This window comes from Ambystoma mexicanum, chromosome 13 (genome assembly GCF_040938575.1).
Source record: "Ambystoma mexicanum isolate Mex_15411 chromosome 13, UKY_AmexF1_1, whole genome shotgun sequence".
NCBI classification, from domain to species: Eukaryota; Metazoa; Chordata; class Amphibia; order Caudata; family Ambystomatidae; genus Ambystoma; species Ambystoma mexicanum.
Window position 1 is genome coordinate 402,852,521 of NC_090938.1, and position 26,839 is coordinate 402,879,359.

The 26,839-nt window shown below is 48.3% G+C and overlaps 1 protein-coding gene across 1 annotated transcript in view; it reads right to left on the minus strand.

The window, feature by feature from the left end:
* The window catches only part of REC8 (REC8 meiotic recombination protein), a 655,306-nt gene that overhangs the window by 439,928 nt on the left and 188,539 nt on the right, over nt 1-26,839 (minus strand). Inside the window, exon 6 of the mRNA XM_069633986.1 lies at nt 16,149-16,230. Within this exon, the coding sequence (XP_069490087.1) occupies nt 16,149-16,230 (82 nt within the window). The remainder of the gene's footprint in view (nt 1-16,148; nt 16,231-26,839) is intronic.

Below are 26,839 nucleotides of genomic sequence, written 5' to 3' on the forward strand. Positions count from 1 at the left end.
CCTTGACCTGTCATAAATCCCCCCCTTTCATCGAAACCCAGGGCTGCTCTAACTCCAACCACCAGAGCTGTCCCTCCTTCCCCTTTTCGCCTGCCTGTTCCCATGAGCCCTCCCCCCAAAGCTACCTTCACCCGGAGCCCAAAGTCATTCCTTTCCCATCCTCCTCCCCTTCACCCATCACTTAAAATGTCCTCCCCTGCTCTCCCACCTGGCTCCTCTTAGGCCACTTCCCACTGCATGCCAAGGACCCCCTCCGAGCATTACCCAGTGTTCTCCCTAAGCTGTCGCTTGAAAATGCTGCAGTTCTCTTCCTAACCCCCTTAGCCGACCCATCCTCCCAGGTTCCCCTTCCCCTACTCTTCCCCCCAGTCCCCTCTTGGAATTCTCTCTTCATTCTACCTTCACTACAACAACAGTTATACTTGCAGAGTTCTGTGAGCTGGTCCGAAAACCAGTGAGCAGGGTGCGCGGCTCTGAGAGAGGCCGTGGGCGATTTACTCCAGAGTTTTGGGCAACCGCTCATGCCGTACGGACACATTAGCAGCTGGCTACTAGCACTGAGGGGAGTTGTCTGTAAACAGTATTTAGGGTGTATTCCACGGAGAGTGATGGCAAACAGACTACTTGTGTGTTCTTTGCAGCTTGTCCACAGCAGATCTAAATGTTCCTATTTGTACTAAAAGGAGCCGTTTAAATACAGCATTTTGGCTTCATGCACAGAGAGTGACTGTGGGCAATCTGCTTTTGAGCTCTCTGTGCTTGTGCAACTGGCAAGCGTGAGGCTGATCAGAAACTGGTAACCCCTTGAAACGAGCCGTTTACAACTTGTCTTTTGGGCTTACCCTACAGAGAGTGACTGTGGTCGGAACGCCTTTGAGGGCTTCAGCTGGTTCTGGATTTTGCAGCCCATTTAACTTTGGGATTGCAGCTTGGCTTCTTTCTTTGGGTTTTGCAGTGATTAATACTTAATTTGAGTTCACTGTTAGTGCCTTTATGCTCACTATGCCGGGCCTGCGTAGTGGGAGATTTACTTCTTGCAATTTGGGCCTTATGGAGACACAACCTATCAGAGACACCTTATGGGGGGCCTTTCTTGATGACATACACCAATCCATTCTGTCATTCTGTGGACACACCTTTCATCTCAGAAGCCATTACTTTGTCAACGCAGGCTGACACAGAGGTCCTTACAGATTGTGTGGTCTCTAATTTAATTTCAGATGTCTCCATCTTGGCTCCAGTTGTATCTCTGGAATTTGCAAAAAGAGTTTGTCTTTCGCTGGGTGGACCGAATACTCTGCCAACACATGGCTCTCCATCTTGCACACAATGCAAGGAGGAGGTTGTATTGTTCAACTCTGTTTCATTTACCGCGGCAGTAAATCGGCAAGTGGAAGACATATCAGCGAGTGTCTATCATGGTTCCCCAACTCTGGGGGATGCTCGTTCATTCTTTAATCAACCAGGGCTGGCAGGGTCTGTTGGTTTATCCCCAGTGATGGATGCTAGCTCTTCAGACATCAAGAACAAGCACAGGGAGTCATCCCTGGATTTACAGACCATTGAGGAACCAATAATCAATGCTTTTTCTTTCCCAGTTCTGAATCGTATACTGGACACCATGGACCGGGCCATGCAATGAATATGTATGGACTCACAGAAGTTCGATCCTGTGTGAAAGAACTACTGGGAAAAATGAATTTCTTGGAAGGGTTCATTATGGCTATGAAGGTCCCTCGAACACCTGAAACAGCCCCAGTATTGAATGGTGCCTGTAAAGTCTGTGCAGCCACTCAAACTTTGGCTTCTTGCTCCCTAACTAATAGCCTGGAAGGGTCATCGACAATTGTGGCAGGGATGGATAATTCTTTACCACCATCCCGTATGTAGGGGGAACTGCATAGGCGGAGGCTGAATCTGTTCATCCGACACCTCCAGTTGTTGAAGGGGTTTTTCCTCCAGAGCCTATAAATGGGGAAGCTTTACCAGTTCTGACCTTGATTGGGTGAAGAAGACGAAGAGAGAAAAGCAAGCCGCCCCCCCAATCCAAACAGGCCTCTTTTAGGAGCAACAAAGGCTCACTAAGGTTTTTGAGATCCTTGAAGGCTCAGACTGAAGTTTTTTCGAAAGAGGAGGACTCCACTGGGGTCAAGTCTACTGCCCACTGGAAAGAGAAGGGTGCACTTGAAAAAGGGCCATGGAAAAGTGGGTGCCCAAATCAGTCTGAAGGCTCTCGCACTTCTGTTCCAGCGACAGTGAATACCAGGTCATTGATCACTGCTTATCTTAAACCTAAGTCAGCTGAAGCTAAGGGTAATGAACTTAACATCTCATCTTTATCCATATATTAACATACCTTGATGAAATTGAAAGTGCCACCCGCCAAGTGGAAGCCAAGTCTCTTGTCTCGCCACAGAGGGCCTTAAGCGGGGGCATCCTAAATGCTCCAGATCTCCTCTGAGCCTGGTCATTTTTCAATCACTCTGGATCCGACAGTTTGCCCTTGGATGAGAGAAGGAAGTTCTTGCTTCAAGGAGCTGAGTTGGCTGGGCGGCTGCCAGTGCCCGACAGACCCCTTAAAGGCCCAACGAGGGGTTTATCTTTCCAACTCCCAGTACGGTGCAAGGCCAGTAAGGCAGTGTCGGGGTCACTGTCCGCCTCCCAACCAGTTCCCTTTGAAGACCCTTTGAGCTATGTTTGTTTGACTCAAACTTTTAAGGTTAAAGACTTGTACCCTTTAAACAGACAATGGGGGTCATTACGAGTTTGGAGATAGCCATGGCACTATTAGCGCCATGGCTGCCTCCGAACCCGGGTCCGGTCTGGCTGAATGGGGATTTACCGGGACATTCCGACCTATGCGGACCCGGTAAGTCCCCATTCAGTTGACCATTCTCCATTCCCATTTGAGCCCCCATAGGGTTCAATGGGAATGGGGAAGGCGCTAATAACGGGCCGCAAATTGCGGGCCCGTTATTATCTCCAAGGTCCCTTGAAGGGGCCCGCAGAGAACAGCTGGTCAGACCAGCCGTTCCTGCTGGGACCCGCTAAGGGACCTCGGAATAGGGCGGTAAGGGTTTACCGGCACCGGCATCATTACCGGTGACCGTTAACCCTTACCGCCCAACTCGTAATGACCCCCAATATATTTTGGCTTTGTTTAGCCAAATACAGAGCCTTCAATCTTCAAAGACATTTCAAGAATTTTCACAGACATCCATCGAGCAGACACGGTCAAAATTGGGTTCCATTCAAAATCAGTTTACAACCCTGATAATGGCCGAAGGGGAAACCTTGTGTAAAATGGGTTATCTGCTTGTAAGTGCTTGTTTAGAAGAGTTGTCGTCTAAGTCTAATCCAGTTGGTAAGGAAGGTCTTCACTTGCGTGAACCCCTAAAGATAAGCGTTCAAGCAAATTGTGGGCCAGGGGGCAATGAGGGTCCTCTAGGCCTAATCAATCGCCTGGTGACTTATGACTGGGCTCATATTATTATTTCCTTACAGCCATATACTTCAGCAAAAATTCATTGTGGCTGACCCACACCGATTAGACTTGTCTCATGGAATACACGTCGGTTTGTACATCTGAGTACAAATACGACACTGAGCACTCGGGCGGACCTCATTTGTATACAGGAATCTCTCATGCTAGATTTTCCCCTGCTAGATGTGTTTATGGTTGTATATGAGCCAGTAAGGAAAGGTATACAGGGTCATCCATATGGAGGCTTACTGTCTGCCTGGCGTGTATCTCCAAATACTAACATTGTGGATATACGAGTGGGGTGCTAAAATATCCTGGGTTGCAAGATAACTTGGCTTGATTATTTGTCCCACCAAACTCAAATATTAATTCTTTTAAATTGTATTTTAATCCACAAACAGCTATCTTAACTGAATTTATTGCAGCAATAATTAATGTGTTTGAAGATCATGTGTTTTTACCGAATGTGTGTTTTATCATATTGGGTGATTTTAATTCAGATGGTTTAGATTTCATATGATATGGGGTGGAGGCATCCCGCCATTTTACCAAACCTGGTAGACTTCACGGCCAACTCATTCGGGACTGTTTTGAGTCCTATGATTTAGATCCTCTGAATGGTAATGTGGAGGAGGATATACCGCCAGGAAACACCTGGGTGAGTGGTCAGCTCAGATACACCCTTGATTTTGTTTTCACATCCTCTGTGTCTTTGCCTCTGTTTCACTGTTTTTGTGTTAAGGCAGACCCGACTAGTGACCATATCCGGCTCCGTTTTTCTTTTGGGGCCATTGATAGATCAAGGCGAGATCTGTTGTGTGATGATTTAATGGTGATTCCTCAGAATCACGCAGTCAGGTGGGTCCCTAAATATGCTTTTAGGTTTAATGTTTGCGTGGAACATGACTTACTCCAGAATTGATTTGACAACATGTGTCCTCGGTTCTTCTCCCATTACATTCAGTCTACATTACTTGGTCTGATACCTGCCTCTAGGCTCTCGATTGTGAGGGGCCCGGGACCTTTTACACATGGGCCCAATAGGGAAGTTCGGGACAAGAAGAGAGAGTTACATGGTAATATCAGGTCAATAATTAAAGCCGGCATCGATGTCCATTGTAAACTAGCCAAGTGTAAATCAACCTATAGAAACTGGGTGAAGGGACATCGAACTCTGTTGCTTTAATTAGAAGCTGAAGTGATGCTTAGAGCTTTGTCATCTTTTCAGACATATAGCTTTTGGAGCTTGATGCTTGAGTAAATGGGGGCTCAGCAACTCTTACTGCAACATCACCCTATCTCTGGCTTGGTGTGGGAGGAGTTTTTTACTGAGTTGTGCGCCCTATTCGGTCCCCAAGAGGCAGGGTTGTCTACCAAATGCACTAACTATTGGGGCCTGACCTATGGGCAATGCTGGACATTGATCTTGAAAGCATTCATCTGGCTATTAAAAAGGCAAGGTCGGAGGCCACCAGGGGGCGCGCAGGCAATGGCTGCCTGAACGTACCGCTCTCACCGAAGCCCGGCGTCGAGAAGGGATTGAGCCCCCCGAGACCTCCCCGGCGGGCCCAACGTGGTGAATTGGACAGGTGACCCGCCCAGGGCACCCCTCTCGCGAAAGAGCGGAGTCCGGCGATCTCAGGGTCCCCGAGTTCGGGACTAGCGACTCTCGGGCGGGAAGAGAGGCGCGGCCTGGGCGGCCCCAGCGCCAAAGGAGAGACGAGGCCTTCCCGCACTCGCACGGGCACACTGCCCGATCGGATACCCTCCCCCCCGCGATTACCCCATTCTCTGGCCTGGGGGAGCGGCTTGACCGCGGCCCGGGACCTGGAGGCACTGAGGACCCAGCAGCGGTTCGGGAGACAGGCTCCCTTTGCCCTTCCCCCCACCGCCCGGACCAGAGAGACAACGAGACAACGCTCCCTGCCCAGGGAACCGTCCCTGGGTGCTCGCGGTCAGAACCGCTCGAGCGGAGCGGGCCCGCGAGTGGAGGCCCTCCCCCCCCATCAGGAGTCCTCGAGGCGGGCTGCCGCGGCCCCCGGAAGTCCCAGAGAGAAGAGGAGAGAGCGGCGGAGACACAAGAAGCCCCGGTATCCCTCAGGGGAGCGGGCAAAGGTGAGCAGGCCCCCCTCACACCCGACTTGGGCGGAAGGGGGCCCCTGGAGCCAGGAGGGACCAGTTGGGTGCCCCAGCCCCCCCCCCCGGACAAAAATCATCATCACCAGATTCGGGGTTGCCCGGGTGTGAGGCCCCCACATGTTGTTGGCGGGGCGTGTGCCCACCCCCCCCGCAACACGAGAGCCAACAGGCGTGGCGCTAGGGTCGCAGAGCCCTCCATCCCCTGCCCAACGAGAGGGGCCCTCCCGCTCTGGCCACACGGGCCCTGCTACATACGACTTCCTTCCAAGGGGGGGCCAGGAGAGGTCCCTGACCATCGTGACGGATTTCGATCGGGGTGTGAGGCCCCCGCCTAGGGACAGGTGGGCGTGTGCCTGCCCCCCCCCCCGGAAATTAACAACCCTCAAGAAGCAGCTAAAGACCACCCGTCTCGAGAGGGGCGACCTCGCTTGGCTTCCCCCCCACCACACGCCCCCCCGGGGAAACACCAGATGAACTGACAGGAATCCTTACAGGGATACCGCTTCCAGGAGATTCCCAGAGGTGACAAGGGTACGAGCCTCAAAAGAACTATGGCCCAACCCGAGGACGCGGCTCCCTCCTCGGCGGCAATGGAAAGAGGCTTTGCCTCGATTTTGCAGGAAATTAGGGACATGCGCTCCGACATTGCCCAGAAATTTGAGAAAATGGACCAGAGGATGGACAAGGTCGAAGACAGGTTGTTACAAGTTGAGGCCAACCAATCGTCAACGGCGACCCAGGATATACAAGTATGTATGAGGCTAGAAGCCCTGGAGAAGAGGGACGAGGAAAGGGCCCGACAGATGGACGATTTTGAAAACAGGGAGAGGAGGAACAACCTCAGAATCTTTGGGGTGCCCGAAATGGAAGGGGAGACGGAGGGGGATGTCACCCGAATGGTGAGGGACATCATCACCCTCCTATTCGCAGAGGAGATGACAACTGAGCTCACATTCAACAGGGTGCACAGGGCGGGGGGCAGAGCGGGGGGCCCCCGGTCGATTTTGGTCCGGTTCCACTATTATTCGGAAAGTGCTGGAGGCCAGAAAGACCAGAGAAATCACCTACAATAATGCCCAGGTCTCTATTTATCAGGATCTCTCCGCCTACACTCTGGCAAAGCGCAGAATGTGCCGCCCCTCACGCAGCTACTCAAAAAGAAGGGTGTGCGCTATAGATGGGGCTACCCCTTCTCCCTGACTTTTGAATACATGGGCCAATGCTCAACTTTGATCACGGAAGAGGATATAAGAGGAGCTATTTAAGAGTACACAGTGGACTCGAACCCCCGGAGGGGCCCCGTGGGGCCGGAGAACTTCAGACCTAGTGGCCCCGGCCCGTCCAGAGAGAGGAGACAGCAAACCGGCGCAAGGAAATTTACAAAAATGAGCACTCCATCCCCAGCGAAGGACGGAGAACGGAACGACTCCGAGGACTGAGAACGGGGGCGACCCTCTAGGTCCAGGACAGATGTGCGCAGACTCAGAGATCTTACCACTAACACCGTCCCCACGAACAGCAAGTATATGGGGTAGACAGATGGGACGCAGCCGGGGGGGGGGGGGAATTTGGGGGCTCAAGGTGTTGAGCTTCTTCCGTAAATTGCCTGGCCGAGGTGGGCGGGCTGGTGGTTCGGCCAAAAGCCAGTGATGGCGGAGCTAATTGGCTGGACGCCGGGGAGGGGGATGGGGGTGTCTACGGGAGTTGGGGTTGTTCAGTTATGGTTGGGGAACGGGGGGCAGTTGGGGATTTGTTCTAAGCCCACCCGGGGGGGGAGGGCATGGGGGCAGAGGGGAGCACAAAGTAGAACCAAGGGAGCATGCAAGGAAGAGAATTATGAGGGTGTTGACCGAGAGGGAGGGAATTTTAGATTATGGCTGAGAGTCTGCCTGCCTTGGGATTGGGCTCCCTCAATGTACGAGGCTTAAACACCCCCACAAAGAGATCCCTGGTTTGCAGGGAGTTTAGAAGGGCCAGCCTTGACCTCCTCTTCTTGCAAGAAACTCACTGGCCACGGGGGGAGGAGCCCAAATTGCAGGGAGGAGGAATTGGGGAGGTCTTCAGTGCATCCCACAAGAGCAAAAAGAGAGGGGTGGCCATTTTGGTGGCGAGGAACGTGGGCTTCGAGAAAGAGGCCATGCTGAAAGACCCAGAGAGCCGCTACCTGCTGGTGCGGGGATCCCTGAAGGGGGCCCCACTCACCTTAGCCGTCATCTATGGTCCAAACGAAGGCCAAATTCAATTTTGGGAGGAGGTGAGAGATAAACTCAAATATTTTGTCCACGGGACGATGGTGGTGGGGGGGGGGACTTCAACATGGTCCTGGACCCAGTCCGGGACAGGAAACGAGCTGGACCTCAGCCTTCCAGGGCGGCAGATTAGACCATGGCTCGTAACTTCCAAAGGGTCAACTCAGAACTGGGCCTGGTGGACACGGTCCCGACCCCTAGAACGAACATCCCCTTCTTCACTTACTACTCATCCATGCACACGTCATTTTCCAGGATAGATTACGTCCTGGTGGACGAGACCCTGAACCCATTCATCACTGGCCATAGGGTTGACCCCGTCCCCTGGTCTGACCACGACCTGGTCCGAGTCACCATAGCAAGGGGAGGGCTAAACGACCACAGAGGGAGATGGAAGTGTAACGATTCCGTGCTGAAGGACGAGGTTCTAGCCCAGGAGGTACTCAATGCCATTGCGGACTTCTTTGAACTTAATGACAACGGTGAGGTGGGTTCACACACCCTATGGGACGCTTTCAAAGCCACCCTACGGGGAGTCCTGATTAAAAGGGGATCCCAGAAGAAAAGGGAAAGGGAGGCCCAGGAAAGGTATCTGAGGGGAAAAATCACCCAACTCCAACCGGAAGGCCCCCCCACGGAGCCCCTAGACCGCGACCGAGTGCCGCCCTGGACGACTATAGGCTCCAATTGAGAGACCTCCTCCTCCATAAAACAGAGAGAAGTCTCCACCTGGTTAAACAAAAGTATTACGAAAAAGGGGCCAGAGCGGACAGGATTTTAGCTTGGAAACTGAGGGAGGTACAGAGAAGCAGAATGGTGAAAGCAGTGAAGAATGAGGGGGGAGGTAGGGTATGATACTCTCCACATTGGAGAGGCCTTCCGCCGATACTATGGAAGGCTATATTCATCCGAATACAATGGGGACGGGGGGGAGATTGAGGGATTCCTGAATTCTATACAGATCCCGGCCCTGACCAGGGAGATGGCGGAGGGGTTGGAGGGTCCGGTGACCGAAGAGGAGGTGGAACACGTGATCAGTGGTATGAAGGTGGGCACCTCCCCGGGCGCGGATTGCTATTCAGTCTATTTTTACAAAAGGTTCCGGTCAGCCCTGGCCCCCCACTTGGTTAGAGTGTTTAACGCGGTGCTGGAAGGGGGGTCTCTCCCGGACTCCATGATGGAGGCAATCATTGTGGTGCTCCCCAAAGACGGCAGGGACCCCTCGGAGTGCTCCTCCTACCACCCAATTTCTTTGTTGAATATTGACGTAAAGATCCTGGCCAAGATTATTGGGAGACGGATGGAGGGGATCCTGCGGAAACTGGTCCACGGAGACCAGGTGGGGTCCATTACGGGAAGACAGGGCTCATATAACATTTGTAAAACCATAGATTTGTTCCACTATGCCCAGGTGTCAGGCCTAGACGCGAGCGTCCTATCCCTGGACTCGGAAAAGGCGTTCGACAGGGTTGAATGGAGATTCATGGAACTCACCCTCCAGAAGATGGGCTTTGGGACACACATCAGGGATTGGGTAGCTGCACTCTACAGGGCCCCTAAGGCCAGGGTTCAAGTGAATGGCAGATTATCAGACCCATTCCCCCTCTCACGGGGAACAAGGCAGGGATGCCCACTCTCCCCTCTAATTTATGTCCTCACCATGGAGCCCCTGGCAATAGCAGTCAGAGCACACCCAGACATCAAGGGGATCAGGAGAGGTGATGTAGAATTTAAGCTTTCCCTGTTTGCGGACGATATCCTGGCCTACCTGGTGGACCCGAGATCCTCACTCCCCCCCCCCTCCTGTCCTTGTTGAACACATTCGGCCGCTTCTCGGGCCTAAAGTTTAATGCATCTAAATCAGTCCTGCTCCCCATGAGAATTCGGGACTCGGGCCTAGACTCCCTGGACAGGTTGGAGGGCATAACGGTTGGGAAGGCCTCTATTCGATACCTGTGAGTCCTTCTAACCAGGGACCTAACCAATCTCGACCCTGCCAACTATGATCCCGTTATGGCACAGGTCACCGCCGATCTAAGGAGATGGGGCTCTATGATTCTGTCCTGGTACGGCCGCATGACGGCAGTGAAAATGAACGTACTCCCGTGCCTACTATACCACTTCACCGCTCTCCCTTCCAGCATCCCCGACCAAACCTTTAGGGTCCTTCAGAATGCGGTGCGTGAGCTCATATGGCAGGGCAGGACCCCGAGGACCGCAAAGGCCGTCCTCACCTTACCTAGGGAGGAGGGGGGGTTTGGGCTGCCTGACTTCCAACTTTACTACCGCGCCGCCCAATTACGAGTCCTCCTGGAACACATGAAAGAGGGGATGGGTACATACTGGTCGTACCTGGAGGACATGGACGCTCAGCCACTTAAGGTTCGGGACCTCCTATGGGCCCCACGCAGATTCATTCCGAACAGACTCAAATCCCACCCAACATTGGGAGTTCTCTGGGCAATCTGGAGGGAAAGCCCCCAGACGGCACACCTAACATTGTGGCAGTCTCCGATGTCATCCCTATGGGGTCACCCCCTCAGACTGGGAAGCAGGGGGTTCCGTAATGCACAGTCCTGGTCTGACTCGGGGATGGAATGGGCTGGGCAACTGTTTAGGGAGGGGGAATTCCTGCCATACGAAGATTTGAGAGACGCCCTCGGGTGGGAGTCACTCTCCATATTTGAGTACCTCCGCCTGAAGGGAATCCTATGTGACCAATCATGGGGCCAAAGTTTAAAAAGACAGCTGACCCCCTTTGAGAAACTTCTCGACACTGCGACCTCCAGGAAGGGAGCGGTATCTGGGATGTATAAAATTCTGAACACTGTTGACCTGGGGAGAAGGAGGGTGTTCCACTCCTTTTGGAATGATCTGGCTGGGGAGGAGATTTCGGAGGACTCCTGGTCAAGGATATTTAAAATAGCTTTCCATGGGAATTTGTTCACGGCGGACATGGAACACAACTTTAAGATCTTACAGGGGTGGCATAGAGATCCCGCCAAGCTGTCAAAGATGTTCACGGGTATATCCCCCGCTTGCCCAAGGGGATGTGACCAGGTAGGCACGAGGGGTCACATGTGGTGGGACTGCCCGAAAGTACAGGCATACTGGGAGAGGGTAAGGGGTTGGATCGCCGAAGTCACGGAGGAATTGCTTCCCCAGAATCATCTGACAGTGCTGCTGGGCCTCCCCCCAGAGGACACAGACGTATACAGATACCCTAGAATGTGGGAAACTATGCTGCGGGCTGGGAGGGTGGCCTTGGCCCAGAAGTGAAAAAGCCCGGAGACCCCCACAAAGGAGGTTTGGCTACAAAAGGTTAAAAACATGTTCTTGATGGACAAATTAACAGCAATGATGAACAATGATTTGAGCTCATTCCAGGCTAATTGGTATGGGGTGCAGCAGATTTGGGGATGGGAGATCCACTGATCCTCCGGGAAGAACCATGGATGGAAAAGGGCACCCATGGCCCGAAAGAAGGCAGAAGAATTACAGCCAAACATACAGTTAATGTCCTTGCTCTTTCCCGAGCTCCGGTCACACAAAGCTTACAACGTGTCTCCCCCTAAAGGGGTTCTACTGGGATTAAGTTATTTGGGGGGGAGGGTTCGTTTCAGGAGGGTGAGGGGTGGGGGTTTGCGCCTATGACTTGTACACTCTTTGAAAAAGCTTTCTGCCCGTTTGTTACATTATGAAAATGTCAATAAAACAAAGTTTAAAAAATAAATAAAGGGAAGGTCATTTAACGCCCTGGTCCAGATGGCATTAGTAATCTAACTCTCAAATCTGTGCCCCTACTATGAGCTAATTTCCTGTTACATCTGTATCGTAATGTGTTACGATGGAACATGTCTCCAGCCAAGTGGAAAGAAGCTACAATTTTTGTAATCTTCAAAAAGCGGGACAGGTCCAACCCAGGCAATTATCGCTCAATTTCTCTTCTGGATTCTTCCTATAACATTTTTGCAGGGTTTCTACTTTGTGCACTGGAGACGTGGGTGAGCTCAACAAACAAGTTGGACTGTAACCAGTCCGGCTTTCGTAAGGGCACTGATACTGCCCTTAATGGGTTTATTCTCCAGTTGCTTAAAAACCAGGCTTTTCTGAACAAACGCACTATTAATCTGGCTTTTCTCGACATTAAAAAGCGTTTGAGATTGGTGATCGAAAAAAGCTATGGGGAATGCACAGACCTTGTACTGAACTAGAATTCTTGCATCAGGATTTCAGGACTAAGGTCAGATTTACCAAAGAGGGTTGTTATTCAGGTTGAATCGCTGTTGAACGCAGACTAAGGCAAGGATGCGTCCTTGCCGCTTTTCTCTTTAATTAGTATATTTTGGGGATCAGGAAAGAATTAGAAGGTGTAGGGGTGAATCCTCAGAGATTGGGTCACATCATTATACAGTACATCCTGTATGCAGACGACCTTGTCCTAGCCAATTACACACCCATAGGTCTGCAGAGGTCATTGTTGAGAGCCCATAAATTCTTCAAGGAACTGGGTCTGGAAATCAGCGTGCCCAAATCCAAAGTTTTGATTCTGAATCGAAAAAAGAATGGACCTGGGAGATCTCAATTTTTCTATGACATATTCAGGGGGCCAGACTAGAAGTCGTTTCAGAATTCAAGTACTTGGGATTTACCATTACTTCTAAACGTTGTAGACTAATGGAGTCCAGCTGTCTGAGATTGAACACTACAGCAGCAATTACGCATGCTGGACAAGAAGTTTGGGCGTTTTTCTCTGATTCCCGCTTTGAAATATTACAATCAAGTTATAGTCCAGAGGCTTATCTATGGGGCAGAAACTAAAGAGGCAAAAATAGACTGTAGTGCTTTTTTTGGAAATGCGCCCTGAGCCTCCCGGGTGGAACTCCATTGGCTGCAATAAGGCACATCTTGGGTATTACTTCGTTATGGTCCAAGGTGGAATGGAAAAGTATTCTGTTCCTGCGCTGTATTCTGTTCCCCCAGCTAGCAACCTTCAACTTTGTTCAAGGATCTTAACTTCCTGCTCATGCAGGGAAAATGTGTCGTATTTGAGCAATGGGCAAACTCTGTTTTCCTCCTGCTGGTTAATAAATCAATCGAAGAGTTGGAATATAATCCTAATAAGGCTAAGAAGGTCTACCTGGAGATGGACTGGATTGGTAGCAGAGAGAAACTTGTGGATTACAAGATATTTGACCATTTCACAATGGATATGAAATCCTACAACGTACCTCAGAAATGCTTGATTAGACATGCCTCTCAGTTTTTGAGAAAAGTTTGGTTGTGTATTAAATTAAACTTGCTTCTAACTAACGATGTGATAGAGAGCCGTTTTGGCCTGCCACAAACTGAACGTATGTGCCGTTGCAGCCGGGGTGAAGTGGAAACCCTGAAACTTACTTGTGGACTGTAAAACACTGTCGGGGCTCCGTGAGGAGAGTTTTAATGGTTATTTTAGTACTCGCCTGTTTTTATCTTGGTGTCTTGTATGGTATTCTTTGTTGAATGAGCCTAATGACAGATTACTAATTACTGTTTTAAATTTCTTGAAGCTGCTTTTATCTATGTTTGAGGGTTCATTGGTGTAGCTGTTTGTTATTATGTGCTGAATATTTGGAATGTGTGTTAAGTTTCATGTTAACTAAATTACACAATAAATAAATTAATTAATTAAAGGGAGCCTGGATCACCCCGTTGCTAAAAAAGCTGGGACTTGATCCTGGGATCCCAATAAACTAAGGACCATTCACCAACCCTACATTCCTCCTTAAAATATTGGATAGAGTAGCTTATGAGCAAATTCTAGACCACCTCAATAAGCACAGCGTTATGAATAAATGGCAATCTGGGTTTAGGCTGGGGTTCGGCACAGAATCAGCTCTCCTAGACCTGATGGTCCAACATGGCGAAAATGATGAATGAAGGCCAAACTATTTTACTCATGGTATTGGAATTCTCGGCCGCGTTCAATTTAGTCGAACACCTTCTTGTACTACAAAGACTACAGGAAGTGGCAAACTTCAGTGGCCGCACACTTTCCTGGATACGCTCATTTCTGGAACATTGAACTATTAGGGTCTGCAGTGGCATAGCAAAGGCCAGGCCAGTCCCATTGCATTATGGGGTGCCACAGGGTGGTGCTTGTCACCATCCGTGTATAACATCTTTACAGCTCCACTATTTCAGATGTTAGAGGATATGAAGATCTGCTTCTCCAATTATGCTGATGACACTCAGTGCCTAATTCCCTTGAAGGGAAACTATCTGGAAGACTGGAGAGTTGTCAACGAGATCTACGGCCTCATCCAGGACTGGATGCAGGACAGTGGGCTGGCACTGAATCATGATAGAACCGAACTCATGGTTATTGGCACCAGCCTCAGAATGAAAAATCTGAGCGTAGAATTCAAAGATTTTGAGATTGCGAACTGTAAATTCTCAACAAAGGAGTAGATTAAGACGTGTGGTGTCTTCTTAGACCAAAATCTGAATATGAAGGCTCAGGTGAGAAACCTGGTATCTTCATCGGCTTACTATATCCGACTCCTGACTCATATTTGTCTATATCTATCACAAAAAAGTTGTAAGACGGTGGCAAGTGCTATCATAGGATCTAAAATAGATTATTGCAGTAGCCTCTTGACTGGGATTGGGAAAGGAGAATCAGCAAGACTTTGAGTAATACAAATAGTGCCATAGTCGGGCTCAAGAAATGCAAGCATGTTTCAGAAGTCAGGAAGAGCTTCCATTGGTTATCTATAGAGGCCAGAATTGAGTTTCGTCTACTCACAATTACCTATAAAGGCCTGGAAGGGTTGTGTCCGGGCTATATGTCGGATAGGCTAACAAAGAAAAAAGAAGTCAGGAATCTTAGAACATATAACTCTAACTTGGTTGAGGTGCCCAGATCCAAGCTTGCCTTAGTGACTACAAGTGTGTGCTTAGTGGCTGTTCGGAAACGTTTGGAATGCTATTCCTCCAGACCTAAGATGATGCAAATCCTTGGATATTTTCAAAAATAAACTGAAAATATTCCTATTTACATCGTGTTAGATCTGGTAGGCTGTTGACTGTACAATAGGACGGGTTTCTTCTTGTCCGTTTTCTGTTTTGGTCACCTAGTGGGAAGGCTTCTTCACCCTGCACCCGTATGCCTCCAGGCCTTTTTGGATGCACTTTATAATTAAAGTAAAGAAAAGGGACAAGTGGTGTGATAGCAGGATGAGTTGAAGTGAAGAGGAGAAAAGGGAATAAAAAGGAGGAGGAGAGGATGCCGGAAGCAAAAGGAGGAGTGGTGATGAAGGGGAAGGACTCAAAGACAGAGGAGAAAAGAACATCAGAGAGAGTGGAAGAAGCAAAAGGGTTGATTGTGGCAAGAAGGTACAAGAAGAAGAGGTATTAAGGAGGAGAGCGATAGAGAACAAATGTTGGAGCATCAGGAATGATGAGAATAAGGGACTGAGATCAAAAATGGAGAGTGACAGCACAAGAAAAGGATAAGGTGAATAAAAGGCCCAGACTACACCGTTACAGATTGTCAAGGAGGAAAGGAAGAGACAAGCCAGAGGGTAATTATACTAGACATTTAGAGGTTATGGGAAATAGAAAAGGAGGAGGAATAGACCAAAGAGTTCAGCTATGAAAGAGTGGGCACAGGGGATGTGGGGGGGTGGTTGAGATCAGTGCTCCAGGCGATAGTCCTAGCTTGGTTCCGGAGCTGCATTCAACTAGGTACTCAACAGCCTACCTAGGGATAGCCCCTTATAATACCAAGGTGCAATGCATTTTAGTACAGGATCTCCAAGAGTCTCATTCCCGGCCGATGTCTAAACAACCCAAAGCATTATGGACGGTGGTGCTGATTTTGCTGAAGAATAACTGACAACCTGATAACAACTAGGAAAGGCAACCCGAATGCCAAAGAAACAGATTCACCCAGCAAGAAAGAAGTGTGGGGTACTTAAACCCAAAAGACTGATGGACGTTTTGTGGTTCCCGCCAAGAATGGAGCACCTAATGGAGAGATGGAAGGACTATGGACCATGGTCCTGTTGAGAAGCTTTCTTTATATTCTGTTGATTTCACTCCAATTGACCCCCACTTGAACCAAATCACTTCCTGTATGCACAATAAAAGCCCTTGAATAATACATTTCGTCTTTGAGTGTTCTGTTTATAACTCGGCTCCAGACACTCTGCATGTATGTATATATTGCCCCGGCACTGCCCCGTATTTACATCCCCTACTTTCCCTTGTTCCAACGACATCCAACTAACCTGGCTTCCGTGTCCGTGGCCTGGGAGGGGTATGGTCCATTCTTCTCCGCTCTGGACTCGGGATCTCCAGGAGGCGACGGACCTTTTGAAAAAGCAAGAAAACAAAATCATAATACTGGTAGCCAATGGAGAGAGGTGTGGTGAGAAATATGAGAGTAAGGGCAACAGAGGGAAAGATATAAATAGGAGAGTGAGGAGAGAGAGATGAGAGGATGAGGCAGAAAAGGGAAAGCAGAAGAGGATGAAGGAGTGGGAGAGAAATGGAGAGACAAAGATAGTGCAAGGCAAACAAAGAGAAGGGAAAGGAAGGCGAAAATGTTAAAGATTAACAGTATTTGTACCGCGCACCGTCACCAACGGAGTTGGTCCCCAGGTGCTCTGGAGGATCTGCAAATGAGAAGGCGGGATGCGTTAGTAGGGTGAAGAGGGCGTAGAATAGTGAGAGAAATGGTGTTCTGTTGGCAGCTTCATCTCGGTATACACTGTGCGCTGAGCTTTGGTGCGAATATCGGAACCATGTCAGTCCACGTGTGCTGTTGGTGCGGTTTATGTCTAGTTGCGTTCTGGTGAAGTGCATGCGGCTTGCGGTGCGAGTGGTGGTTGTGTTCGTTTTTTGAGTGAGTTAAAGAGACTGGAGAAGAACAGTAGAGAGAACGAAAGAAATTGATGGTAACAAAATACAGAGGGGGAAAAGAATAAAAAACAGGGATAAGGAAGGGAGGGACAGGCAAACAGAGGGGGTAACATATTGAGAAAATTAAATAGTACGAAAAGAGCAGGAAAGATACAGGAGAGTGAATGATAGAGTTGTGACATGGGAAGATAGAATGAGAAAAATATGGGAATTGAAGTAGGTAAGGGAGGAGGAAAAATGGTTGGGATGAGGCGAAGTGATAGTGAAGACTGGCCATGCTACCAGAATGAAAGATTTTCCTTCTGATCTAGTGGAATCCTGAAACACCAAGTTTTCGGCTGTTTGTTGGGCCATCATAGAGTTCTTTCTTAGTATGAAGAATAGGGATAGGAAAGGCTTGAATAGAGCACCAGTAAGTCCACATAAAATCCTGCAGCTGTGCTAAGAAAATGCCGGAATCATATTTATTTGCTCTAATCCTAAGATGTTAACCATGCTAACATGTTAACCACACATATAAGAGGATGGCTGACCCTCCTCCATTTCCAAGTCTATCATACTCTGATAACATTTAAGGGATACTTTCATGGACACATTTGGCCTGAATGATACAGCAGGTTTCCCACATTATCTTATCTCAGTAAGAAAGGTTTATGGGTTCAGCAAATCCAGTCTCTATCCATTCCTCTTACTTCATCCCATCTTCATTCCAACACATTCCAATTCAGCTTCTTGAAACAAGCCCTCTCGCTAACCACTTAATCTATAGTTTGACCTGCACTTCCAACCACTTCGTCCATGATCTTGACCTACCAATGAAACCTCTACCCATTACAGTCCCAGACAAACGCGTGTATGCAAAATGAGCAGTAAGGCTGATTTTAGGAGACATGGGGCAGGGTATATGTACAGTTACCCATACATAAAGCAATACAAAATTGGAGTCCTCATAGAATTACAAAACTAACACAATAATGACCTAATTACAAGTATGGCAGTTACAGTAAAACATGCAGCATTGGCAAATACTGGATGATTGACTGCACAGTACCAGCATGAGTTACTCACCGCACATGATAATCCCAGACACAAAGCTTCATCAACAAAAAATGTGGATGCAGTAATCATGCCACACTGCACCCACACAATGCAGGATGCAGAGAGTGGGCAATACCAGATTATTTACTGCACAATTCTGACAACTATTACCGGGAAAATTAACACATGAAATATCACAAGAAATTACCAGCATAAGAAAACAGACTGAAATGAGGGGCTGTGTACATTAATCAATCACAGGTGGACAATCATCCCTCTCAATATAAAGGTATTTACCAAACCACTCCCAAGAACATCTGCAACATGCCTCCTAGCGAAGCACTACCATTAAACCTGTTATTTGATGCTGAGAGGAATGCTGCAAACATTGGGCAGATGACCCAAAAAGGGCAAAGGAGGAGGCAGGGGCCCACAATACCAAGATCAGAATAACCCTATGTGCACTACACACGCAAATCCTGAGAATGTATTGGTTGGACAGAGCAGCTTAATCAGAGTGACTGCAAGAGCCAAACTGGCATACAAACTACCATCCCGTGCTACAGAAGTTAATTGTGTTACTAAATTTCCTTGCAACAGGCAGCTTATCCGCACACTGTAAGCATTGTGCATGACATTAGCCAGTAGCCTTTTAAAGAATACGGAATGCAGGTGTTGGCTGCCCTACTACAACATACAGCAGCACATAATTCACTTACTACAACTCAAGAAGCCATAAACGCCATGAGGATGTTTCTATGATGTAACCCAATTCCTAAATATAATTGGTGCCCTGCACTGCACACATGTACCATTATTGCACCCCCTGCGACAGATCAAGTGCACAAGAACAGAAAGAAACAGTATACCCTGAATGTGCAAATGACTAGTGATGTCTACAAGATAATCATACACTGCTGTGCAAGGTTCCCTGGCTCTGCAGAACTCAATGATACTGTGCAACAGTACCCTCCCTGCCGTGACGAATCCTGGGAATTCCTCTACTCTCCCCAAGGTGTAGCCACCCCATATGGGACTAAGGAGGTGAGCCTGCTAAGCCTAATAGCCCCTAGGAGACAGGGAAAGTGGGATCCCACTGGGGTGACCATCCTTAGTGGACAGGCCACCCCTTGACAGGGATATGCGTTACCCTCCCTTGTCTCGGGAAGCCAATGTCTTTATTGGCTATATGAGAATTGCACCAGACAACTGTGTAAATGTGCAGAGAGGTACCTAGTATGGTTTCTGTATTGTTGTCATCATTGTTTGATGTGAACGTCCAATGCAGAATTTGGTCTGCTTCCAAAGAGGCACACCATGGGTCTGTGAGCCCAATATGGAGAGGCAGAGCAGAAGACGCAAGCCTGTGGAGCCAAGACGCAGAGTAGGGCCTGTGCCCCTTCAAGGTGGAATTAGGAAGCCGTCCCATGCAGACAGCAAGGAGTTCGGAGGAGCGAGAAGAGACACGACCACATGAACGTGGTGATCGACCGGCACCTGCTGTAACTGATGCCGAAGTTCAATCACAAACCGGCGGGAAGCAGCAAAGCCTGCACACTGACACGGAAGACTGAGGAGAACCCAAAACTGCACTGCCCCCTCTGAGGAACGCGACCATAACAAGCCAGGTACACAGTACATTCAGGAAACCTGGAGGAGGGCGGACAGGCGCAGATATACCCAAGCCGGGGATGAGAAGGCGTCGAGCCAAATAGGGGCTGAGGCACCAGAGATCCTGATACAGGGTGAGAACTCATATCCCCCAAGCAGAGGCAAGACACAAACAAGCATAAGAGGGGCTGAGAGTCCAAAGAGCGTAAGAGGGCTGAGAGACCAAACAACCCACGCGGGTTGAGAGAGCAGATACCCCACACTGATGTGTGAAACCAGAGACCCCAGGGCAGGGAGAGAATTCATCAGGCCCTGAGTGGCCCACTATCAGACTAACCCCAAGAGGGGGTGTGAAACCCGAGACCCCGGGGAGGGATAGGAGCCAAAAAAGATGCTGAACCAAGATTCAAAAGGCTTGGCTAGCTAAAGACATTTGAGAGGACTTTGCTTTACTCAGGACTGGAACTAAATAGCAGGCCAGCAGGATTACAGATATTCATCATTCCCTTATTCCATGGGCAGGATGCCCTAAGGAGACTGATTGAACATTTGTGCTGCAACTGTAATGCGGCCAAAAGGCCCAAAGACAATTTCTAGTGATAATATTGGAATCCTGCTGAGGGCAAGCAGCGCTTGTCCAATCTTAAGACAGTGCACCCCTGGTCAGAAACCAGCCATTTAGGCAAAAGGCCCTTGAATACTTTTGTGTTCTGATGTAGATTCTTTTCTATGTAGTGGTAGGGATAGGGATCAGGCCAGTTTAGCTTTCTAGACGGTGGCAAGATTTTGTTTGGGACAACATCCTGGCATGCACCCTTTGAACTCTTTTCTTTCTTTTAGTGTACAAACCAAAGTCATCTGGCTAGTATGTGCTTTTTAGGAACTAAAATAAAAGCCTTGAGTATTAACCACAATAACTTGTCCGTCCCATGATTCTGATTTACCACACTAAGTGCATGGCCACACAGGGAACAAAGAGCATGGCTCCAAGAAAAGCATAGCACAGTTGTAGTTTGACACTTTATAGAGGCGCAGGCCCTCATTACGACCCTGGCGTTGGACCATGGTGCTAATAGCACCATGGTCCATGCCGGTAACTTACCGACTCCGCCATGGTGGAATGGGGAATTACCGCCCCATTCCGAGGTTGGCGGGGTGGTAATTCCCCACGCCGCCATGGCCCTTCCCCATTCCCATTTATGCCCCATAGGGCTCAATGGGAATGGGGAAGGCGCTAAGTACGGTGCCGCAAATTGCAGCACCGTACTTAGCACCAAGGTCCCTTTGCAGGTTGGTTTTTAACGCCTGCAAAAAGCAGGCGTTAAAATCTCCAACCCGCAAAGGGACCTCGTAATCAGGCGTTGACGGCGCCGCCACCTTTTACGGCGCCGCTAACCCCTTAACGCCAGGGTTGTAATGAGGGCCACAGTGTTAAAAGAGGGGCCACAGCAACCATTCACCTCATACAGCTACAAACGTACAACCACATTATCTCCAACAACCCAGACCCATTTATGAGGGACCCAGTCATGCATAAGTGATATCCCAACATCTGGTTGGTCTTCCAAAAAGCATGTATGACAACGGCTATGCGCACCTGCTAGGGCTAGTGACTCCATACTGAAACACCAAGTGGCCTTTAGACAGCGGGTATAATGTGGCACATATCTGACTATGTAGCATCATAGAGCGGCCCTTCAGACTACTAAAAGTCATGGGGCCTCATTACACGGAAGGCGGTAAGGGTTAACGGTCACCGGTAAGGGTACCGGTGACCGTTAACCCTTACCGCCTGATTACGAGGTCCCTTTGCGGGTTGGTACTTTAACGCCTGCTTTTTAGCAGGTGTTAAAAACCAACCCGCAATGGGACCAGGGTGCTAATTACGGTACCGCAATTTGCGGTACCGTAATTAGCACCTTCCCCATTACCATTATGCCCTATGGGGCAAAAATGGGAATGGGGAAGGGCAATGGGGGAAGGGGGAATTACCGCCCCGCCAACCCTGGAATAGGGCGATAATTCCCCTTTCCTCCAAGGCGGTGCCGGTATTTTACCGGCATGGACAAAGGTGCTAGTAGCACCTTGGTCCACCGCCAACCGTGTAATGAGACCCATGGTCAATTGCCTACAGAGGATGGTTGGAGCACTGATGTATGCCCCAAACAAGGTTGGGCACGTTGGAATAGCATTTTGCATGCTACACAATTTATGCCTACCGCATAATGTGCCAAAGCCCCAGAACGTCATTATTCCACAAGGCAGTGACAAGGGTAATGATGATGATGATGAAGAAGACCTAGCCATCCGACCATCATGGGACGTGGGAGAAGGGCAGATCACAAGGCATTCTTTATTGGCCTCATTTTATGTAGTGTATATGTGGGCGGACAATGATCACACTAGGACAATAAAGTGCACACATTGTGCAATATCAGGCAGTGCATAGCATGCATTGTTGAGGAGAACAAGTATGAATTAAATACCATAACTTCTACATATTTAACCAGATTCGACAGATGTTAAATTAAAAAAAAAGATCACTTGACACAAAACTTGCAGTATAACATCCTTTATTGGACTGACCATAAAGCCATGAGTGCACTCCCACTGTAAACTCTCCCCCAGCCCTCCTCAACATACCACTCAACTATACCCTCCTCAACACACCCCTTGCCCTCCACCTCCCCAACGCACCCATAAACCTCCCCCCTACCCAACACGTCCCTCATCCTCCACGCTTTCCAACACACCCCTTAACCTTCCCAACAGTGATAAACAATAAGGATCAGGCCTGGGTTTATTTCCCTTGCCATGCAGGCTTGGGGTTTTAGGGTTTAATAGTCTGGTAGACCTATTACGAGGGCTGCATGGCACAGAATAAACCATGGTGTTGACAGAGGTAGATGATGTTGGATTGGCGGAGGCCAAAGATTGTAATTGGACTAGTGTCCTCCCCATATGCTCCTCAATCCCAGACATCAGTGCAAAGTCCTGGTTGGTGGCCTTGATGCTTTCCCTCAAGTGTTGGCTTTATGGGCTGATAGCACTTACCAGGCTGCCCAGTTTTAAACACAGATGTGGCATAAGCTGTCCTGTCTTCTTCCCATGAACCCTTACGGCCTTCTGGAATTGTATCTCTCAGAGATGCTGGATAACAGCCTGGTGTTGAGCATCAATGATCTATTCTTGGTGTGTGCCTGGAGCTATTGCTGCTGACCAGTGTGGTGCAGGGTTATCAGGTGAAGACAAGGTCACTGGAGCCACTGTGTTTTTGACATTGCCAGAGCCATGCACTTTCTCTGTTTAACTGAGACCTGGATTTCCCCTTGACATATTTACCTCTGCCTCATTTACAAGTCTTTCTAGCTTTTCTTAATCTCCTCATCAAATTGGCAAAGGGGGTGGAACTGGAATACCTTTTAATTGACCTTTTTAATTCACCCTTCACCCTTTACTGCTGTTCCTTCCTCTGGTTCTTGACCAGTTTCCTTCCTTTGAATACTATTTTCTTTCCTTTTCTAAACCTTATTCCCTCTCATTTCTGATCATCTATCGCACTCCTGGTACTCTCACCTTTCAGCATATACCTTGATGCATTGCTCTTAGTCTTGCTTCCTCTTCCTTTAACCCTATTTCTTCTGAGAGATGTAGGCCCTAATTATACGTTTTGTGGTCTGGAAATAAGGTGCCGGTAACAACATTAACTGCACCTTTTTCGGACCAGAAAACTACAAGTCTGCCGGTATGGGCAGTGAACTACCAGCAGGCCTGACCTGCCAGTAGTTCAAGCCCATACCGGCAGATTTTTCGCTGAAGCACTGGCACTGTTACTAACGGTGCCGGTGCTTCAGTGTTCCCATTCCTGTGGAGTCCTAGGGGACTCCACGGCAATGGAAACTTACCGTTCCTCTGCCAACCGTAATATCCCGGTATTACCGGGATATTGGGCGGCGGAAACGATAAGCCGAGATTGCTGGTAGGGCGGCCTACCGGAAACCTCATAATGAGGGCCTTAATCTTCACCTTTCCACTACTCACATTTCTTCTTCATTCCTTGCTTTAATGGACTCATAACCTGTTTGAATATCCAACTCCTCCATCTCACTCTTCTGGTTCCTCCCTTGACCTAATTTTCTACTCCTAAAGTTGAAGTTCTGTCAACTTCATCTGTCTCCTCTTATCTCTCTTCTTCTGATCATTTACTTCTTTCTTTTTCTTACCGCCTAAATCACCTGTCTCTATTAGCTCAAGACAAGCTTTTTTCACTCCGGTTTCTTCCCTTCCTTTATTTATTCCCTTCCTTCTCCAGCTACTTTTGCTACCCAGTCTACTGACACTGCACTTTCTACTCTTAATACTGTCCTTTGCTCTTCTTTGGACTCGCTTCACGCCCCTTCTCTCCCTCATCCCAGACTGCTCAAATTTGGTTGACTGCCGATCTTCATTCTCATTCACTCATTTTATGACTCAGCTCGTATCGCTGCTAAAGAATAGTACTTGTCTAACCTCAGTGTCATAGTCTCCTTGCCCTCAACTCTTTTGCAACTTCTTAATCGCATTCTCTCTCCTGCCTCTCCTAACCCATCTCTTTATTCTTCGCTTACTCCTTCTGACTTTGCAAATGTCTTCATTTATAAGTTTGCGCCCTCTCCATCTACTTACCAGTAGCACATCAACCTTTGTATCTCCTGGTCCGTCTTTCTCATTTTCTCCTATATCTTAGTCTCTTATTGCCTTAGCAAACATCTCTAATCAATCTTTCTCTTTCTTCTGCTACTTTTCCCACTGATCATAAGATTGGGGTTACTATCCTACTTCTGAAAAAACCTTCTCTAGACACCTCAGCACCATCAAGCTACCGTCCCATTTCATTGCTTCCCTATCTTTCTAAAATATTGGAATGCTTGGTTTACTCCTGTTTTATACTACCTTGATCATAACTCTTCTTCCTCCAACTCAATCAGGTTTTCGTCCATCTCATTCCACTGAAACGGCTATCCTCTCTGTTTCTAACTCTTTCGTATCTGCCAGGCACTCTAAGCTCTCTTGTTTGCTCATTCTTCTTGATCTCTCAGCGAACTTCGACACTGTGTACCAATGTACTCTTCTTTCTTCTCTACATTCCCTAGGATTCTCTGGTACTGCAGTTTTCTGGTTCAGGTGTTATCTATCTGAGCAGTCTTTCTTTGTTGCTTGAGGTGGCCCTAAATCTCTCTCCTTTTCTCTTGCTCACGGAATCCCCCAATGCTCAACCCATGGTCCTCTTCTATTTCCACTGTACACTTCTCCATTGGCATCAATTATCTCATGCTTTGAAATGTTATCGCACTTTAATGCGGATGACTCTCAACTGTATATTTCTTTCTCTTCGTTTTCTGACACTCTTCACGCTTCTATTTCTGATCATTTTCTCTGAATTCAACCTTGAATGCACTCATATTAATTACACCTCAATGCCTCTAAAACAGAAATGTTCTTTTCCTGCACCAACTGTTCCTCCTTCGATTCCTCCACCTCCCAACAACTTTTCATCTGTGTTTCTTCCCTTCTTGTCTTCTGCCAATACTTTAGGTGTTCTCTTTGATTCTTCACTCTCCTTTTCTTCACATATTTCTAATATTTCTCACTCCTGTCTGTTTCAACTAATTCATATTTGTAAAGCCCACCCCTTCCACACATTCCATGCTACTAAACTTCTTATCACTGCATTAGCCTTCTCCTGTCTTGATTACTGACTTCGTGTTGGTCTCACTGCTTCCTATCTTGCTCCTTTGCGGTCCATCTTTTACTCAGCAATTTACACTTTCTGTGGATCCCCCTCATTCCATCGTCTCTTCACTAGTTATCTTTTTGAATCTCACCTGAAGTTTTGTTTTCTTTGTATTACTTTTAAATCTCTCCATGGGCTTGCCCCTTCTTACCTTTGCTCACTTGTTTCTTTTTATGTCCCCTCTCGCTCCCTCCGTTCCCAGACTCTTGTTTTTATTCCCAGGGCCCCTTGTGTCCAATCACATTTACAGTCCTTCTGTCTTCTTGCCCCCAAGTTTTGGAATGCTTTGCCACTTCACATCAGATCTATTACCTCCTATTCTCTGTTTCGAACACACCTCAAAAACCATTTGCTGTCCGATATGTCTTAACTGTCTCGGGAGGATAGCTCAGTGGCAAAGTGCTTGCCTTGGAAGCAAGACAACAAGGATGTTCGATCCCCGGGTCCGTGCTTAGAAACCTCTGGGTATTAACCGCATTATAAATAACCAATCAACATTACAAACTGGTTTGTACATTATGCTGCATTGATTTTTGTACTGTTTTATCTCTATGTGCAGCGCTTTGGAGAAAGCACCTTAAAAATAAATAAAATACTAAATAAAAATAAATGCCCATTAGATTACCACACTCCAGTGTCACACTGGTTACCATCTCAGTTGTCTATCCTAACTTGGGTAGGTGTTCACAGCGGAGTGGCTGTGTCCTCCTCTCCCTGATCGTCCACAAGGTCCATTGGCAACAATTCTGACTGAGGGGCGAGTGCAAAGACATCTTGGACGACCTCTACTGGCAAACATGGGTGGAAGGTGACCTTGAAGATGCTTTTGAGGGAAATGGTCCTTCGGCTTACACAGGCAGTGCTTGTGGTGCACACTGAGCCAGCTTCACAGCTGGAGGGCACTCGTGGGGCTTGGCTGGTGTCTTGCCCTACCCACAGCATTAGCGGCAGGAGTGGCAGCGACTTCCAGACGCCATCCTCTTTATTACTGCTGTTGGTGTGGTGTGTCCTGGGACATTGGAATTTGCTGCAGTTGAAGGTGTTTGGTTGTCAAACAGGCTCTCTTGGTCACTGGAGATGTCCTCTCTGGAAACAGATGGTTGACATGTGGTCAGTTACTCAGCCAAACAATGCAGCAGTGGTGTATACATTAATTTGCTTGGCAGCCCTAGCAGAGCTCATTTGCTGTGCATGGCTGCCTATCCAGGTGATCTGCAAGAGTGTGTGTCTCTTGCATATGTGTTACATTGAGGATGGGCAGACTTGTTGCTGTACTTTGCTTCTACCATGATAGTAGCAGATATGGTGGAGTGGCAGAACGTTTTGTGTAAGCTAGCACAGTTTTAGGGACTTGTCTAGGATGGTGTGCTTTGAATGGTTGGACTCTTTGGCCCCTTCCTTTTCAGTGTATGTGGGGGCACATGGACATGCTGTGGATTTACTTTCATGCACTTTCAAGATGTAAATGTAGGAAGGTAGATTGTCTCCTAACTAGCTACTACTGCGTGGCTGCCCCTACATCGGCATCTCTGGATTCAGTGATGGTACTGAAATGCACCACATTGGCTGCCTTTGCCTCCGAGGTTGCATGTATAGGTCGGCCACATCAGTAGCTTGGCAATCCTGCTGGTGGTT